Source organism: Procambarus clarkii, chromosome 32 (assembly GCF_040958095.1).
Source record: "Procambarus clarkii isolate CNS0578487 chromosome 32, FALCON_Pclarkii_2.0, whole genome shotgun sequence".
Classification (NCBI taxonomy): domain Eukaryota; kingdom Metazoa; phylum Arthropoda; class Malacostraca; order Decapoda; family Cambaridae; genus Procambarus; species Procambarus clarkii.
The window spans coordinates 31,342,062-31,360,730 of NC_091181.1; the positions used below are offsets into that span (position 1 = coordinate 31,342,062).

The 18,669-nt window shown below is 49.2% G+C and overlaps 1 protein-coding gene across 3 annotated transcripts in view; it reads right to left on the reverse strand.

Moving 5' to 3' along the window:
• LOC123759354 (probable ribonuclease ZC3H12C) overlaps positions 1–18,669 on the reverse strand; it is a 177,284-nt gene that overhangs the window by 29,530 nt on the left and 129,085 nt on the right. Inside the window, exon 1 of one of the 3 annotated variants that reach the window (XM_045744291.2) lies at positions 2,168–2,895. The exons of the other annotated variants lie outside the window; for them this stretch is intronic. Within the exon in view, the coding sequence (XP_045600247.2) occupies positions 2,168–2,338 (171 nt within the window). The 5' untranslated portion in view covers positions 2,339–2,895. Of the gene's footprint in view, positions 1–2,167; positions 2,896–18,669 lie in introns of those variants that run through there. 3 annotated transcript variants of the gene reach the window in all.

Sequence of the window (18,669 nt, forward strand, 5' to 3'; positions counted from 1 at the left end):
TTACTAGAACCATAATATGCTTTCAGACCATCACAAATATGTAGATAACTATCCAGATGGATAATTGTGGTTTCTCGTGGTAATGGATTTGGTCTGAGGACAGGCTGACTGAACACACCTTTAAAAGGTCATCTGTCTATCACTAATTTTTCAATTTATCTGGACTCCACTATCAAAGTATCACACACACCCATCACCAAATAAGGCACTGACAATCTTGCTCTTCTAAAAGAAGCCACACTTGAAGCACTTGCGTCCTCTATAAAAAAAAAACAAAGGTCTCGCAAACATTATCTTTAGTGTGTTTAGTTCAATCAAGTTCAATTTAGTTCAAAGATCTGAAAGTACTAGTTTAATTACACGCGCGCGCGCGCGCACACACACACACACACACACACACACACACACACACACACACACACACATACACACACATACACACACATACACACACACACACACACACCTGAATCAGAACTTGTCCACCAGTGAGACAGCAATTGTCAGTATCAGGTTGGGCTAACGTTACCAGAGTCAGGTGTCCAGTCATTACACCCTCCAGACCTCCCGGCATGAGGTACCTGGAACTTTCTAATTACTATATTCCCACGTGTTCTAGAGAATAGCCTCATAATGCACCCAACTTGTCAGTATTAGGCTACGGACATGCCCCCCATTTATAACAAATACTACATTGTGATGGGGGAGTTTCAGCGTTATATAAACACAATTTGTGCAACCTTTCGTTTAGTGTAGGATAGGAATATAACGAGGTATGACAAAAAATAAAACCCAAGAGCAAACTTGTTTCACGTCAGTGTGGTGGGTTATCGTGACAACGAAGAAGGGGGAGTATACTGATAACGAAAGGGGGTTATACTGACAATGAAGAAGGTCGGGAACACACCCCTGGTCGCCTGTAATTCCATCAGCCGGGGGTCGCCACTCCCCAACCAGACGGATATGACTAACACACACACGCTATGATAATATGGCATATCTACGAATACGTACCAAACACCAACATTCACTGCCATCACGTTCACACCCGAATTTATTATTGTAAATATGTTTTGATTGGCATATATGTACAAAAATGAACAAAAGTAATTGGGACGATCAATAGCAGTAGGTATGTTCAATGTAAGATAACCTGCAAGACTGTTCCTCCACTATCTTACAGGAGCCCACATAATGCTTCTTTGTGTAAACTATTACAATATCACGAACAGTATCATTCAGTAACAGCATCATTCATCACACGTGATGAATAATGTGAAAATATTTGATCACGAAGGAAAAGTGAAACAAGAAATGACATGAGGGCTCCCGTGTTACTCAACACGTCTTCAAAAGTATTTCTGAAAATGTGTTAATTAAATTAACAAGAACGCGGCAGTCATTTTTGTTTCCTTTTCCTTTTTTATTTTTTATTGTTATCCTCTGTTGTTAAATATTTTAACACACACACACACTATAATTAGTCTGAGTGAAGATATACAACACATAAGGGTATGTCTGCTTCTAAGAATGGAGCTAAATAAATACAATTCTGTGAAACAACTAACTGCTACACTGTGCCACACTCCAGTGTATCCTGGACCCTGAGGCACCAGTCTCTCAAATTGCATTATTTTTGCCGATTTTGAGTTATGTCTCGTGCTGAGGGGCAGCAAGAGAACACTGCACAAACACACACACCCACACACTTGATATGACTGCGCAAGAGTTGAAGACTTGTCAGCACTCGTGTTAAACCATTAGCGTGTATCAGCAGTGGGGCCCAGCAGGTTAATGTAACTGTGTTATGCTTGCCTGAAACAGGTCAGGGCACCCTCACTACCAACCAAGCCTCACACACACACACACACACACACACACGCACGCACACACACACACACACACACACACACACACACACACACACACACACACACACACACACACACACACACACGCACCAAGACCGTCCGTGAGCACGTTCTCAGGGCCATCCCGTACCATCACTCACGATTGCCACACCACCCCCATAACAAGCTCCTAATGACCACATCCGGCAAGACCGCGTTCGCAGCCACCCACTGCCAACCACTCAGCCTACCACCCACCCATCCCAACCCAGATACAAACTACAATACAGGTAAAGCAGAAGATCATGCAGACTTACCGAGGAATACGGTGATACAATGGTCATGGTGTTATGGTGAGGCAGGAGGAGGGAGCATGGCGGAGCGTGCAGGGGTGCCCACCACCGCGATACACTGCCCACACCCGCCAGATCCGGGTACACACCTCCCACCACCACACTGCTCACAGTGTTGTTATCCTCGCACACCATATACACCTCCCGGGCACACTGTCACACTCCAACTCTATCAAAACTACCAACTATAAGCAGCAGTATAGTGTGTCTGTCACGGGTTTAATTTCCTTGTGTTTCCAGGGGTACAGTAGGATATATCTTCTCTGTAGCGATCACTTTTATCCGTTTACTAGTTCATTAAATGAACATTAATATATATACACACATAAATAACTTATTTTATGTCAATTCATTCACAGAACACCAAACTTGCTTCACTTCAACTTAATATCGAGAAACGTTAATCACTCCGTTTTCCGGGATCCAATAAACTTTTCCACCAATGGTTGCTGGACGATAATTCCTTGAGGTGATATGGAGCTGTAGTCGAGTGCGTGTGTACGTGGTGAGGACGCGCGCGTGTGTGAGTTGTATATATATGTGGGGAGGGGGGAAGCTTGAGCGGGTTAGTGTGTGGAGAGAGAGAGAGTATGTGTGTGTGCATGTGTGTGAGAGCAAGGCAGGTGTGCTGCAGCGTCACACACACACTACCCGTCCACCGCCCGCCGTGTCTCGGGCTCTACTGCCAACGGTGGCCACCCGGCCTGCCACCCAGCCTCTGCTTCCTCACCCCCGCCAACCCCCGCCTACTTTCAGTGCACCCCTTCCCCCCACCTCCCACCGTCAATAGCTCTCCTCATCAAGACCCTCTCCTGTCTTCAGTCCCAACTCTCCCCCTCTCACAATCCCCCCAGCACAACTCTCCAGCATCAATACTCTGGTCTTCACCCACAACACGGGGCTACTCTTGTAGATTCAATGTTTTGGCAATTTTGGGGACTAAGAATGTCGTAGATTCAATGTTTTAGCCATTTTGGGGACGTAAAAATGTCGTAGATTCAATGTTTTGGAAATTTTTTGGCCTAAGAATGTCGTAGATTCAATGCTTTGGCAATTTTTTGGACTAAGAATGTACTGGTGCGGCAAGAGCTGTGCAAATAACAAATGAACAGGTTAAGCTGATCACGTTCCTACGGATTCCTTCCCACGTTGGAGTCTGTAGAAATGAGATGTGTTGGCTGTGACTGGCACTGAAGGAGACCGTATTGAATACTTCATTCGGGAAACTTTTCTCCACAAATGAGAGGTATTATCAGCACCTTGACAAGGTAACTGATGAAAGGAGGATGGGAAAGCAAGTTAGGAATCCTGTACAAGGCAGTCACAGCTGGCAGTCACAGCTGGCAACCTCAATGATTGTCGATGAAACGGAGGTGGCTGATAGAGTAGAGAACATTCATCTTTATACAAGTACCCAGTGGAGATTCGGAACGGAAACAACAGGTGAACAGCGGAGCTCCAGAATCTGTGGTACGAGAATTCAATTCAATTTCTTTCCTTATTATGCACCCCATACCCATCCCGTGGGCGGTGGTGTAAAGGATTACAGAGGCACATAATCGGTTCAGGAACTGAACCCTCTAGTTCGTTTAGCTAAGCAAATAGCAATCTTTTTGACGCTAGTTACAAAATTATTAATGTTATATATACATGTACACATACTCATGCATACACGTACATATACATACGTATACATGGTGGTACGAGAGATGGACACCGCCTTGACCACTATTTGAGCCAGTGCCCCCCCCCCCACTGTGTGACAGTGAATACCAGCATTATACTCACTTTAATAATACCTAATTGAATTACTCTGATTGGGCAAAATTGTAATTAATTTTTGTCAATAAAGATGTTAATAATAATAAACTGTGTCCACCTAAGACACATTTTTTAGGTCTTAGATTTTAGATTTTGTTTCAGGGGCCCTAAGCCTCTGGCTGGCCCATTAAATGTTACTTGTTTCTGTTTTACTTAGGCGGAGTGTGAGTATTTATTACTCGTATGGTCGCTTTAGTAAGATTATGCCTCATAAGTTTAACAACTTCTTCTGCTCTGTTGAATCTAAAATGAAATCTTAATGGGTTTGTAACTGTGCACTGTGTTAGATAATGTTCCAGTGGTCTGTTGTGGCTGTAACTGTGCACTGTGTTAGATAATGTTCCAGTGGTGTGTCGGGCATTTCTCCAGTGCTGAAATGTGTTGTATAATAAATCCTACATTGATCTAGAAAATTAATTTGTTAAATGTAGATAGTTTGTAACTGGCAAGATAACCAAAATTAGTTTGGCAAGATAACCAAAGTTTGAGGGTTGTGAAATATTCACCCACAGGTTTGACGACACACTTCACTTGACACAGTTAAAGTAAGCAAGTCTATCGGATGAGTTTATGTACATTTGACATGTTGTACAACCCACCGTGTGCTGCTACGGTGATATGTTCACTCACAGGATGAGTGACGCTGCTCTATAAACGATCTCTTTGGGGGAAAAACACACACATACACACACATTTTTTTTCCTCCACACCACACACACACACACCAGGAAGCAGCTGTCACGGGCTGCACCCTGGTGTGTGTGTGTGTGTGTGTGTGTGTGTGTGTGTGTGTGTGTGTGTGTGTGTGTGTGTGTGTGTGTGTGTGTGCGTGTGTGTGTGGGGGGGGGGAGGGGGGGGGGAGGAAAAAAAAAGTAGTTAGACAAGTAGTTATTGACAGTTGAGAGGCGGGCCGAAAGAGCAAAGCTCAACCCCCGCAAGTACAACTAGGTGAATACGACTAGGTGAATACACACAAATTTATTACCCAGGCCACAACCACAACTACTCTGCGTAACAACACTATCCACCATATTCACCAATACAACCCGCTCACAACCCTCCACAACCACCAGTTGGGCTTGTTATACACCCATCCTGCGGGCGGTAAACTTACCCCTCACATAATGGGTTCAGGAACTGGACTCCAATTTTTATACAAGTGACAAACTAGTTAGTTGCTTCATTCTTGTGATCATATAGTGATCACCCATAAATATAATACCCAAGATAACTACTATTAACCCGACCAGTAATAGCCGGGGACGCAACAGTCCACGTGGCAACGATCATCCACGAAGCAAAGTTGCGTCAATCAACAACCTTACAGTTTATAAAGCCAATGTCAACCAATTTCTTTCATGGTGACTACAAAATGCCTGAACGAGTCATCAGCGTGTCCGCTTTATGGGTTTTAGAATCAGACTCGTGTAAATAACACGACAAATACCTCAAAGTGATACTGCAACTAATCTGAACTATTTTTTGAGTTTAGTGAAGGACAAATATTGGGGAGAAGTGTGAGGAAACAGGTGGGGACGGCAGCCCTGTGGTGCATCATCTGGAGATATTGGCTAACGCAATGATGGGGGGAGTACCCTGGTGTGTGTGTGTGTGTGTGTGTGTGTGTGTGTGAAAGAGAGAAAGACTGCATGAATGCGCAAGTCATAGATCACCAAGAACTCATATATATTTGACCCGGCCAGGATTCGAACCCATGCCGTCCCATCCCCCAAATCCTTATCCTGACCCCCTTCCCAGAGCTAAGTAGTCGAAACGGCTTGGCGCTTTCTCCTCATAGTTCCCCTCCCCCTTCCCCCCCCCCCATACAGATGCAGCTTCAGGTAACGACACTGAGGAAGAAGCTATCGGCCTTGTGAGACGCCTTCAGTGTTCTCGAGGCCTTTGAGCAAGAACCTGTTATTAAGTGCTGGCGTAAGACATATCACGGCATCATGTCCGAGTGTTGCACACCAAGTTGTTCCAAGTAGCACGGGCTATGGTGAGCCCGTAGTGGACTTACTTGGCACAGGAGCGGGGCTGTAATTGGAGGAGAGTGCAGACCAAGCTCTTCACTCGCTTATATTCCCCCCACAACAACCACATACACGTGAGGGAGTGAGTGGTTGGGTTTCCCCAGCTGACTGACTGGCGTGTTTACAACTGGAGTGCACCCCGGGCAGGGTCCACTCCACCTTTACTGGGCAGCGCCACTCATCCTGTGAGTGGACACACCGCCATAGCAGCATGTACAACACTCCCCAATAGGAAGAAAACCCGCTGGGTTGTTCATCCTGTCACTTGTACTCCATATACAGCTGGGACTTGCTTAAACTGTCTCAAGTGAACAGCTTTTCAGACAAGAAGATTAACATTTGTTAACCCCTGAAATTGACGTTATCTTGCGGGTGCAAATTGTAGAAATCTTACAGGTTAAACCTTATATAGGCCGTCGTCACTGCTCATAGTGTGCTGATGGGTACAGGAGCAGCCACAACCACTGTGTTCACTAAGGTGTTCTCTTCTGCCAGCCACCAGACCAAATAGCTGCGCTAACACACTCAGACTTGAGAATGGTCCAGGACGGACAGAAACGTCGTCGTCGTCCCTTCACCTTCTAGTGTGTGGTCTGGTCACCTGCGCTAATACGTCAAGGTAACTCAATTAGCATTACTCCCGTAATCAAGATTGTTCAGACTCACAACTGGACATTATTTGGAACTGAAGTTGTAACGTGTGACATATACGTTTCATATATATATATATATATATATATATATATATATATATATATATATATATATATATATATATATATATATATCGTTACATATACGAGACATATACGAGTGTACACAGTACAACCCGGCCTCCTAAGGCGTCCCAACGTCACGAATCTGGCGTACTAAAGTGCCCTTATCCTTACCTACCAGAGGACCCAAAACAGAAAAAGGAACATTACGTCAATTTCGCGAGCCGCTGCCATCTTCTAGTACGACAGGTTTTGGCCTCAGGAAGAGTATACGTCAACATGCGACGCTGTATTAGGAGGACGGGTTAGACAATTTGTTTAAGTTCTACAACAAGATGACAAATTAAAACGAAAGAAGTTAATTCGATTCAAAATGTTAAATGTAAATATGACAAAAGAGTGAGAAATGGGTCAATATGTTGATTTAAGACCGTTCAGAAGGCGGGGCCAGAAGCCAAGCTCGACCCTGCCAGACGACTTAGTTAAACACACACACAGGTGGAAACTGAGTACCCAAATGAGCCACAGAGACATTAGAAACAAATTTTTCAGTGTCAGAGTAGTTAACAATGGAATGCACCAAGCAGTGATGTGGTGGAGGCTGACTCCATACACAGCTTCAAATGTAGACTTGACAAGAGCCCAGTAGGCTCAGGAACCTGTACACCAGTTGATTGACAGTTGAGAGACGGGACCAAAGAGCCAGAGCTCCATCCCCGCAAGTAATTATCAATAGAAGGCACCAAACCGGGAAGGCTATGTAAGCTCAACTAGGTGAGTACACACACACACACGTCCAGCACTAACCTGGATGAAACTGGGCTTCAGGGCACACAAAGGTGGCGTCCGGGTGAACAGAGAGTTGACTTGGTCTAGATAGAGAGTGGCGGGAAGCAAGCCATAGCCAGACAGCAGCACCTGGGCAAGCCAGACGACACACCACCTGTAGGTCCATGACTTGGGCTATGTGCTGGAACACTCTACTGCTGACGTCTGGGTGGACAGGCGCAAAGCTGGGGAGGGAAGGCAGGAGAGGGGGGAAGGGAGAGGAGGAGAGAGAGGGGGAAGGAGAGGGGGACGGGAGAGGAGGAGGAGGGAAGATTATACACATGTATTATGAAGATATCGTGTAGCGTGCAGCCGACGCGACAAGTTCCGGGTTTGACGGCCAGAACACCTTTGGTGGTACACACCTGCTACACACCCTCGTGGTACACACCCGCTACACACCCTCGTGGTACACACCAGCTACATAATCTCGTGGTACACACCCGCTACACACTACTCAGTATATATTCTCATAGGTTTCACTTATCTCCAAGTTTCCCGCCATTTGTCAGCCGATTTCTCCGGTTTCCCGCGCGAGCGGCGGCGTCCTGGTTGTAAGTGCTGCTAGGGTGAGGGAGGTACAGGGTGAGAGAGGTATAGGGTGAGGGAGGTACAGGGTGAGGGAGGTACAGGGTGAGAGAGGTATAGGGTGAGGGAGGTACAGGGTGAGGGAGGTACAGGGTGAGGGAGGTACAGGGTGAGGGAGGTACAGGGTGAGAGAGGTACAAGGGTGAGAGGAGTGTGAGGCCGTCAGACCTGCCTCAGTACAATAAAGTTACTGAACATGAGGAAGGATCTCAATATATCATGTCAGGTGATTGAATAACCGAAATTAATTCTTTATTGGTAACGCCCAACCACTTGGGCTGGACGGTAGAGCGACGGTTCTTTGCAAGTCGGCGTTCAATCCCCCGACTATCCACAAGTGGTTAGGCGCCATTCCTCCCCCACGTTCCATCCCAAACCCTTATCCAGGCCCTTTCCAAGTGCTATAAAGTCGTAACGGCTTGGCGCTTTACCCTGAAAATTAATGAAATTGTTGAATCACTTGTTGTGATATAAACCATATTATTGATATGTATTTCTGAACATTTGTGTGTGTGTAATATTATATATATATATATATATATATATATATATATATATATATATATATATATATATATATATATATATATATATATATATATATGCAACAATGATCACAAAAACACTGATCCAAGTATGCAGAATAACCACATATGAAAAATAGAAAATGCTTAACGCGTTTTCGGTTAATTCGCCTTCATCAGAGCAAAGTAGAATGATTCTAGAATCATTCTACTTTGCTCTGATGAAGGCGAATTAGCCGAAAACGCGTTAAGCATTTTCTATTTTTCATATGTGGTTATTCTGCATATATATATATATATTGCAAGACTGTCACTTGCATAGCTAAACGAACTAACCCATTATGTGCCTCTGAAACCCTTTCCCTCACCGCCCACGGGATGGGTATGGTACATAATAAAGAAATGAAATGACCCCTCCACCGTAACAAGGTGATCAAAGATGCTGCCTTAAGACTGGTGCTCCAGCAGCCACAGAGCCCCCCCCCCCCCCCCACAATGATGCTTCCCTACACCAGGCCGTTCTGGTGCCGCCAGCCGGAAGTGCAGTAGTTAAGACGGCGAGAGAAGGAGTTTGTTCCGAGTGAGCAACTGGCCTCCACTCTACCGTCTTATGCTGCTCCTTGCACTCGGCTCCAGGTCCCTCTGAGGGACCAATACACATGTCAACACTGTCACCGAAATGATTCACATGGAACTCACGTCACTCTGTAATTGAATGCACAATTCCCAAGAGTTTAAGAGAACAATTCAATCATTAACGTGCAAGATCTGATCCGGGATGCCATCTTGCCCAAAATTCTACTCCAGTTTTGTCTATTGCAGACAGTGCACCGCCTGCAAGTCTCTGACCTTCTCTTTTATCTCCTATGTGCCGCAAAGTTACCTAAAGTAATATAATTAGATCGCTATACTTGCCGTTTTCTCATAAATTCGAGGAATAAACCCTGCAAGTCAGCCGACGTCTTGATCAGCAGAAAACACGGAGCCACAACGATCATTGGACTCGAGAGGAGAAAAGGAATTATGCCCAACCACCTGGATAGTTGGGTATTTGTATGTGGTACATGGCAAATGTACATAGCCATACACAGGGTGGGTATGAGGCCCCACTACCACTCACAGGGTGGGTATGAGGCCCCACTACCACTCACAGGGTGGGTATGAGGCCCCACTACCACTCACAGGGTGGGTATGAGGCCCCACTACCACTCACAGGGTGGGTATGAGGCCCCACTACCACTCACAGGGTGGGTATGAGGGTCCACTACCACTCACAGGGTGGGTATGAGGCCCCACTACCACTCACAGGGTTGGCATGAGGCCCCACTACCACTCACAGTTTATGAGAGACCGAGAGAGAGAGAGAGAGAGAGAGAGAGAGAGAGAGAGAGAGAGAGAGAGAGAGAGAGAGAGAGAGAGAGAGAGAGAGAGAGAGAGAGAGAGAGAGAGAAGAGAGAGAGAGAGAGAAGAGAGAGAGAGAGAGAGAGAGGAGAGAGAGAGAAGAGAGAGAGCGAGAGAGAGCGAGAGGAGAGAGAGAAGAGAGAGAGCGAGAGGAGAGAGAGAAGAGAGAGAGCGAGAGGAGAGAGAGAAGAGAGAGAGCGAGAGGAGAGAGAGAAGAGAGAGAGCGAGAGGAGAGAGAGAAGAGAGAGAGCGAGAGGAGAGAGAGAAGAGAGAGAGCGAGAGGAGAGAGAAGAGAGAGCGCGAGAGGAGAGAGAGAAGAGAGAGAGCGAGAGGAGAGAGAGAAGAGAGAGAGCGAGAGGAGAGAGAGAAGAGAGAGAGCGAGAGGAGAGAGAGAAGAGAGAGAGCGAGAGGAGAGAGAGAAGAGAGAGAGCGCGAGAGAGAGAGAAGAGAGAGAGAGAGAGAGAGAGAGAGAGAGAGAGAGAGAGAGAGAGAGAGAGAGAGAGAGAGAGAGAGAGAGAGAGAGAGAGAGAGAGAGAGAGAGAGAGAGAGAGAGAGAGAAGAGAGAGAGCGCGAGAGAGAGAAGAGAGAGAGCGCGAGAGAGAGAGAAGAGAGAGAGGGCCGCAAGAACAAGGATATGAACCACCGTCACCCCAACAATAAGACAGCGCCGAGAATTTCACCCGATGCTTTCGAGCAGGTAGACGTTCCCGGTGGACCGGGAGGACTGCAAGCTGAACTGATCCCTATGACAGGAGTGAGGACGCGTGTGTTCACCTTGAGCCAATAACCTACAAACACCACCCCACACCCTCCCAGCCCCACCCGGCTCCTAGGCTCTCTAAGCCAGACGGAACTAGACCCCTCCAAGGCTCTTCCCCGCGGGTGGCGCTGACACCGCGCGCATACACCGCGAAATGGGGTCACCTACAGGTCACCTCACGACAAGCGACTCACCCTAATGTCCTCTAGAAGACCGTAGCTCGTGTGGAGGGTGGTGTAGCGGCGGGGTGTAGGCGGCTACACTGGAGCACACACCGGTGGTGACACACACACACACGCACACACACACACCCGGGGCATACAACTTTTGGATCTCCCGCACACGGATGTGGACGAGGACCTGGCGAACTTTCCCCACCACGCCTACTACACCCCCCCGCCCCCCCCCCACCCCCACACAAGCACCCCCCACCACCCTACCCAAGTCGTGCAAGCACCACCACCACCACAAGGCACCGTGAGCAGCGACGCTCCTGCAGGTGGGAGGCGTCTAGACAACAACTGGTCCGCCGGCGCGGCACACAGCCAACCCAGGTGCTCCTGGTGGCCGCCGCCGTCCTCAACAAGCACACAGGGGCACGTAACTACCCTCACTAACAATGACCTCTTGCGACGCCACAATCCTGCCAGGTTCAAACCGTGGTGTCAGAAGTTGACAACGGCGCCAGTGGCGCCATGAAATGCTGGAAATAAAGCAGTCAGGCGAGAGTATGAGGCTATGGTTGTCAGGGGTGTACAGGAATTCTGTCAGCAGCACACCAAGGCCACTATAATGTTTGTAAAGCGAGGGATGGTGGAAGGAGTGCCTCTGATAGGCCTGCGTGTGCCAGTTAATGTCTTCCACGTGGATCCAACCACAAGATATCTAGACACGGCAATAGATGTAGTTTCAGTTTGTGTTAGTTTATTGAAATAGTAAATAATAATAATATTATACATCCCAAAAAGGATAGGGTAACAGGATGAACAACCCAGCGGGTTTTCTTCCTATTGGGGAGTGTTGTACATGCTGCTATGGCGGTGTGTCCACTCACAAGATGAGTGGCGCTGCCCAATACTGTCACTATGGCGGTGCATACACTCACAGGATGGGTGGCGCTGCCCAATACTGTCACTATGGCGGTGTGTCCACTCACAGGATGAGTGGCGCTGCCCAATACTGTCACTATGGCGGTGTGTCCACTCACAGGATGGGTGGCGCTGCCCAATACTGTCACTATGGCGGTGTGTCCACTCACAAGATGAGTGGCGCTGCCCAATACTGTCACTATGGCGGTGTGTCCCCTCACAAGATGAGTGGCGCTGCCCAATACTGTCACTATGGCGGTGTGTCCCCTCACAAGATGAGTGGCGCTGCCCAATACTGTCACTATGGCGGTGTGTCCCCTCACAAGATGAGTGGCGCTGCCCAATACTGTCACTATGGCGGTGTGTCCACTCACAAGATGAGTGGCGCTGCCCAATACTGTCACTATGGCGGTGTGTCCACTCACAAGATGAGTGGCGCTGCCCAATACTGTCACTATGGCGGTGTGTCCACTCACAAGATGAGTGGCGCTGCCCAATACTGTCACTATGGCGGTGTGTCCCCTCACAAGATGAGTGGCGCTGCCCAATACTGTCACTATGGCGGTGTGTCCCCTCACAAGATGAGTGGCGCTGCCCAATACTGTCACTATGGCGGTGTGTCCCCTCACAAGATGAGTGGCGCTGCCCAATACTGTCACTATGGCGGTGTGTCCCCTCACAAGATGAGTGGCGCTGCCCAATACTGTCACTATGGCGGTGTGTCCACTCACAAGATGAGTGGCGCTGCCCAATACTGTCACTATGGCGGTGTGTCCACTCACAAGATGAGTGGCGCTGCCCAATACTGTCACTATGGCGGTGTGTCCACTCACAAGATGAGTGGCGCTGCCCAATACTGTCACTATGGCGGTGTGTCCACTCACAAGATGAGTGGCGCTGCCCAATACTGTCACTATGGCGGTGTGTCCACTCACAAGATGAGTGGCGCTGCCCAATACTGTCACTATGGCGGTGTGTCCACTCACAAGATGAGTGGCGCTGCCCAATACTGTCACTATGGCGGTGTGTCCACTCACAAGATGAGTGGCGCTGCCCAATACTGTCACTATGGCGGTGTGTCCCCTCACAAGATGAGTGGCGCTGCCCAATACTGTCACTATGGCGGTGTGTCCACTCACAAGATGAGTGGCGCTGCCCAATACTGTCACTATGGCGGTGTGTCCACTCACAAGATGAGTGGCGCTGCCCAATACTGTCACTATGGCGGTGTGTCCACTCACAAGATGAGTGGCGCTGCCCAATACTGTCACTATGGCGGTGTGTCCACTCACAAGATGAGTGGCGCTGCCCAATACTGTCACTATGGCGGTGTGTCCACTCACAAGATGAGTGGCGCTGCCCAATACTGTCAGTATGGCGGTGTGTCCACTCACAAGATGAGTGGCGCTGCCCAATAAACTCGCCCCTCGGGGCAAAATTTAAATTTAAGGATAGGGTAGCTTAGGTTACTTCTACCCTCCGATAGCATGAGCAAATTCGGGCAAACTGACCTGCCCGAAACGCTGCGCGTACTAGTGGCTTTACGAGAATGTAAACACATCATGTTATGTACTCTCACAAACCCAATGTACTTTTTATATATATATATATATAACAGGATGAACACACATATATATATATATATATATATATATATATATATATATATATATATATATATATATATATATATATATATAAATAAACATACCGATAGGATATACCATCCATCCACCCATCCTACCCCATCCCCCCCCCCACACCATGTGACGCATTTTGTGGTAGGGGTTTGCTAGATATCTCACTCCCCCCTTCCCCCCCCCTCCCCCCTCCCCCTAGCTGATGTTGTCAATTAAACACTTGACACAAGAAATCACAGAATTCGGGAAAAAGATAAATATAGTCCAATCATTAAAAAAAAAAATGGACAAAGACAGTAGGCACTAAATTTCAGACCAGTGTCACTGACAAGTATTATGTGTAAAGTGCTGGAGAAAGTAATCAGGTTGAGAACAGTCAAGCACACTTGGAGAAGATCAACTTTGAACCAAAAGCGGCAGCATGGATTCAGAATGGAAAAGTCGTGCCTGACAAACTTGACTTGAGTTCTGTGTACTAAAATACGACAGGAAAAAGAAGACCTGGATAAACTGCATTTTCCTAGACTGTTAAAAAAAAGCGTTTGATATTGTTCCTGACAAAAAACTGGGTGTACAAGATGGTGCAGCAACCTGGGATAATTGGGAAGGCACCGAACTGGGCGAGGGATTACCTGAAGGACAGAAGACAGAGTCAGAGGCGAGATCCTGAGCTGGAGGAATGTAACAAGCGGGGTTCCCCAAGGCTCAATTCTGGGACCACCACTGTCTCTAACTCATGTGAATGATCTACAAGGAGGAGTAAGAAGCGCGGACATGTCTGTCTGTCTGCAGACGACGCAAAAAGTACAGAGGAAGACTGCAGAAAGTTACAGGAAAACCTAAACAAACTCCAGGAGTGAGCCAACATTTGGGTCCTGGAGTTCTGTCCCAATAAGGGTCATGAAGATAGGGAAGAGAGGAAGAAGACTAGAATGGATCTACACCATACACGGAAGGCAACTACAGGATCGGAGAGAGAGAGAGAGGAAGAAATGTGTGAGTGGATATAATTCCAACATTTATCACCAGTGGCACACATAGACAGGGTGACATCAGCAGCACATGGGACGCTGACAAACATTAGTGTGTCGTTTAGCAAACTAAATCAAGATGCTTTCAAAGCAATCTACACAGCTTCGTTAGACCAGTACTATAATATGCAGCACCGGCCTGGACTCCCCACCTTGTGAAGCAGTAGTCACTGATGGATAAGAATCACATGCTTGGGTGTGGGTCTAGCAGACTCTGATGACCCGGCTTGTTAAGGTCATCTTCTGGTCACAACATAAAACAACAGACGAAAATTGTTCCATTATGTAGACCACGGCGCCACGGAGCCGTGCGGAGTCCTCTGGTACATGACGCTTCTTATTTTGGCAATAACAACAGGGGCCCAAAACGATATACAAGTCCATATATGGCACCAATGATCTAGTTGTTAAGGCGCCGAAGAAATATATTTATAACTGATGAACCAACCAATGTAGCGGAATATATATATATAGACTCGCGAGTCACCAGTAGCAACACCTTGAATCCAAAACACTTACAAAGCAGCCCTGCGGCCAGGCTACCACCAGCCCTGCGGAGAGGCTACCACCAGCCCTGCGGAGAGGCTACCACCAGCCCTGCGGAGAGGCTACCACCAGCCCTGCGGAGAGGCTACCACCAGCCCTGCGGAGAGGCTACCACCAGCCCTGCGGAGAGGCTACCACCAGCCCTGCGGAGAGGCTACCACCAGCCCTGCGGAGAGGCTACCACCAGCCCTGCGGAGAGGCTACCACCAGCCCTGCGGAGAGGCTACCACCAGCCCTGCGGAGAGGCTACCACCAGCCCTGCGGAGAGACTACCACCAGCCCTACGGCCAGGCTACCACCAGCCCTGCGGAGAGGCTACCACCAGCCCTGCGGAGAGGCTACCACCAGCCCTGCGGAGAGGCTACCACCAACCCTGCGGAGAAGCTACCACCAACCCTGCGGAGAGGCTACCACCAGCCCTGCGGAGAGGCTACCACCAGCCCTGCGGAGAGGCTACCACCAACCCTGCGGAGAGGCTACTACCAGCCCTACGGCCAGGCTACTACCAGCCCTACGGCCAGGCTACCACCAGCCCTGCGGAGAGGCTACCACCAACCCTGCGGAGAGGCTACCACCAACCCTGCGGAGAGGCTACCACCAGCCCTACGGCCAGGCTACCACCAGCCCTGCGGAGAGGCTACCACCAGCCCTGCGGAGAGGCTACCACCAACCCTGCGGAGAGGCTACCACCAACCCTGCGGAGAGGCTACCACCAGCCCTACGGCCAGGCTACCACCAGCCCTGCGGAGAGGCTACCACCAGCCCTACGGCCAGGCTACCACCAGCCCTGCGGAGAGGCTACCACCAGCCCTACGGCCAGGCTACCACCAGCCCTGCGGAGAGGCTACCACCAGCCCTACGGCCAGGCTACGAAAGCAAAAACAAAAAACTTTCGAATCCGGCAACAGATAAAGCAGGCGTGAGACATTGAAGACATCAGTCGCACCTGACCAGAGCATCCAGGGTCATGCCGGAGAATCAGCCAACGATGAGGCGGGTCTGGTAGGTGGGTGGTAGTCCGGGGCGGCTCCGCGACACAAAAACTTCCCCCATCACGCCTGTTTCACAACATTGGAAAACAGGTAGCTAGGAGTTTCCTACGAGGCCGGCCAGCCAGCCCGGCCAGCCTCCCACCGCCTGCCGCTCTTGGAACCATTGTCGCTCTCGTGCAAGAGATATCCTCCAGTCAGCTCCGCCCTCATCGTGCCTCTCCAGCGCCTGGGCCTCTTTCCCGCGTTGGGCGCCATTCCTTCCCTCCCGTAATGCCGCGGAATGTAAACGAAGACCCGCTGGGATAAGTGTGCTGACAAAGGGAGTTGTGCACGTAGTGGGAGGTGGGCACGGAGAGAGCACGTAGGAGGGGTGGACGGGTGTGCACGAGGAAAGCAGAAATCATCACGAAATATTGGGGCCACAAAAGTATTTGGCGGGTGAACAGGATCTCCGTCGACTGGTGAATGAACCCTGGGTGGGAGGGGTGTGTAAGGTAGGTGGGTGGCTGGGGTTGGGAAGGTGGGAGAGAGAGAGAGAGAGGAAGGGCTTGAGGATGAGGTGAGGAAGGGATGGGAGGGGGAAGGTCCTAGAAACGCAATGAACGCAGAACCTGCACCACTCGCTCTCAAACTTGCGCAAGACCTGCCTCAGATTGCGCCGTCCCTTTGAACCACCAAGAGATGCCCAGATCCTGGTCCACTGTGGTACACGTTCACAGGGGTCACACACACACACAAGGGTCACACAGGGGTCACACACACACACAAGGGTCACACAGGAGTGTCACACACAGGGGTCCATTTTGGGCATATATTTCATCAAACCATTTTGGTTTGATCCCACATTTCATCAAATAGGTGACTACTTTGGTGTTCGGTATTGCGTTAAAGGTCAGACGTCTTCCAATACTTTTGTACAGTCAGTTTGGCCTAGTAGTGGTTATAGTACTGCTCACACCAAGAGGCATGGAGGCCCTGGTTGACCGGGTTCGAATCCTTCAGGTGGGGGGTCAAGAGTTTTCTGATGCTGATGTTGGGTTGGGGGACCATTCAAGCTTGACGCGTATGTGCATAGTGTGTGCTGGAGAGGGAGCGCGGGACGGTAAAATTGAAGTGAGCCGTCAATGGACGGGTGCGGGAGACAGGTGAGGCACCCACTCTGTCCCACTCCAGTGTGGCCAGTGGGTGTCCACTAGCCAGGACACACAGGGACGGGGCACTGTACCCTACCAGGGCACACGCGCACACTACTTCGGGGCTTGGTGGTGGTCCAGGACCCGCCACAGTGGTGTGTAGTCAACCCGTGAGGAGGGTGTAGGCACTCCAGGTGGAGGGTAGGGTGAGGGAGGGGTGAGGGAGGGGTGAGGGAGGGGTGAGGGAGAGATGGAGGGAGGGGTGAGGTGGGGATAGGGGGTGAGGGAGGTGCCGTCACACCTCACTCTTCACTCTCACGCTTCTCAAGCGTTACATGTAAACATTTTCATTTAAGTTTCAGAGTTAAGTTCCGGCTCTTTAAATGAACACGCGCGCACGCACATACACACGCACGGGCACGCACGCGCACGCACACGCACACATGCGCGCTTTGGCCCAGGTGGTGACAGCGTTGGTGCAGGTGGTTCATACGACTCTCCGACGAGTCGCGTTGTGTCGTAGACGTGAACGACGATGTTGGGAACAGTAGACAAGGATGGTGTTGAGAATAGTGGGGGGGGGGGGGGAAGGAGGCGATATAAAAACCGCGGAAGATTTTGTGCGACACACTGGCTGTGGGGGGCGGTGACCCTGGCCCCCCCCACACCCACCCACACACACACACACCCACACACACACACACACACACACACACACACACACACACACACACACACACACACACACACACGCACGCACGCACGCACGCACGCAATCTTGGTGCGGGTGTCACCAACACACTACGCTACGAGGAAAAGCTAAAATGAGCTGAACCTCACATCCCTGGAAGACAGAAGAGTTAAGGGGAGACATGATAACCACCTACAAAATTCTCAGGGGAATTGACAGGGTGGACAAAGTAACTCTTTAGCACGCGTGGAACACGAACAAGGGGACACAAGTGGAAACTTAGTACCCAAATGAGCCATAGAGACGTTAGAAAGAACTAAGCAGTAATGTGGTGGAGGCTGACTCCATACACAGTTTCAAATGTAGATATGATACAGCCCAGTAGGCTCAGGAACTTGGGGCCAGATTCACGTAGCAGTTACGCAAGAACTTACGAACCTGTACATCTTTTCTCAATCTTTGATGGCTTTGTTTACAATTATTAAACAGTTAATGAGCTCCGAAGCACTAGGAGGCTGTTTATAACAATAACAACAGTTGATTGACAAGTTTTCATGCTTGTAAACTGTTTAATAAATGTAACCAAAGCCGTCAAAGATTGAGGAAAGATGTACACGTTCGTAAGTATTTGCGTAACTGCTTCGTGAATCTGGCCCCTGTACACCAGTTGATTG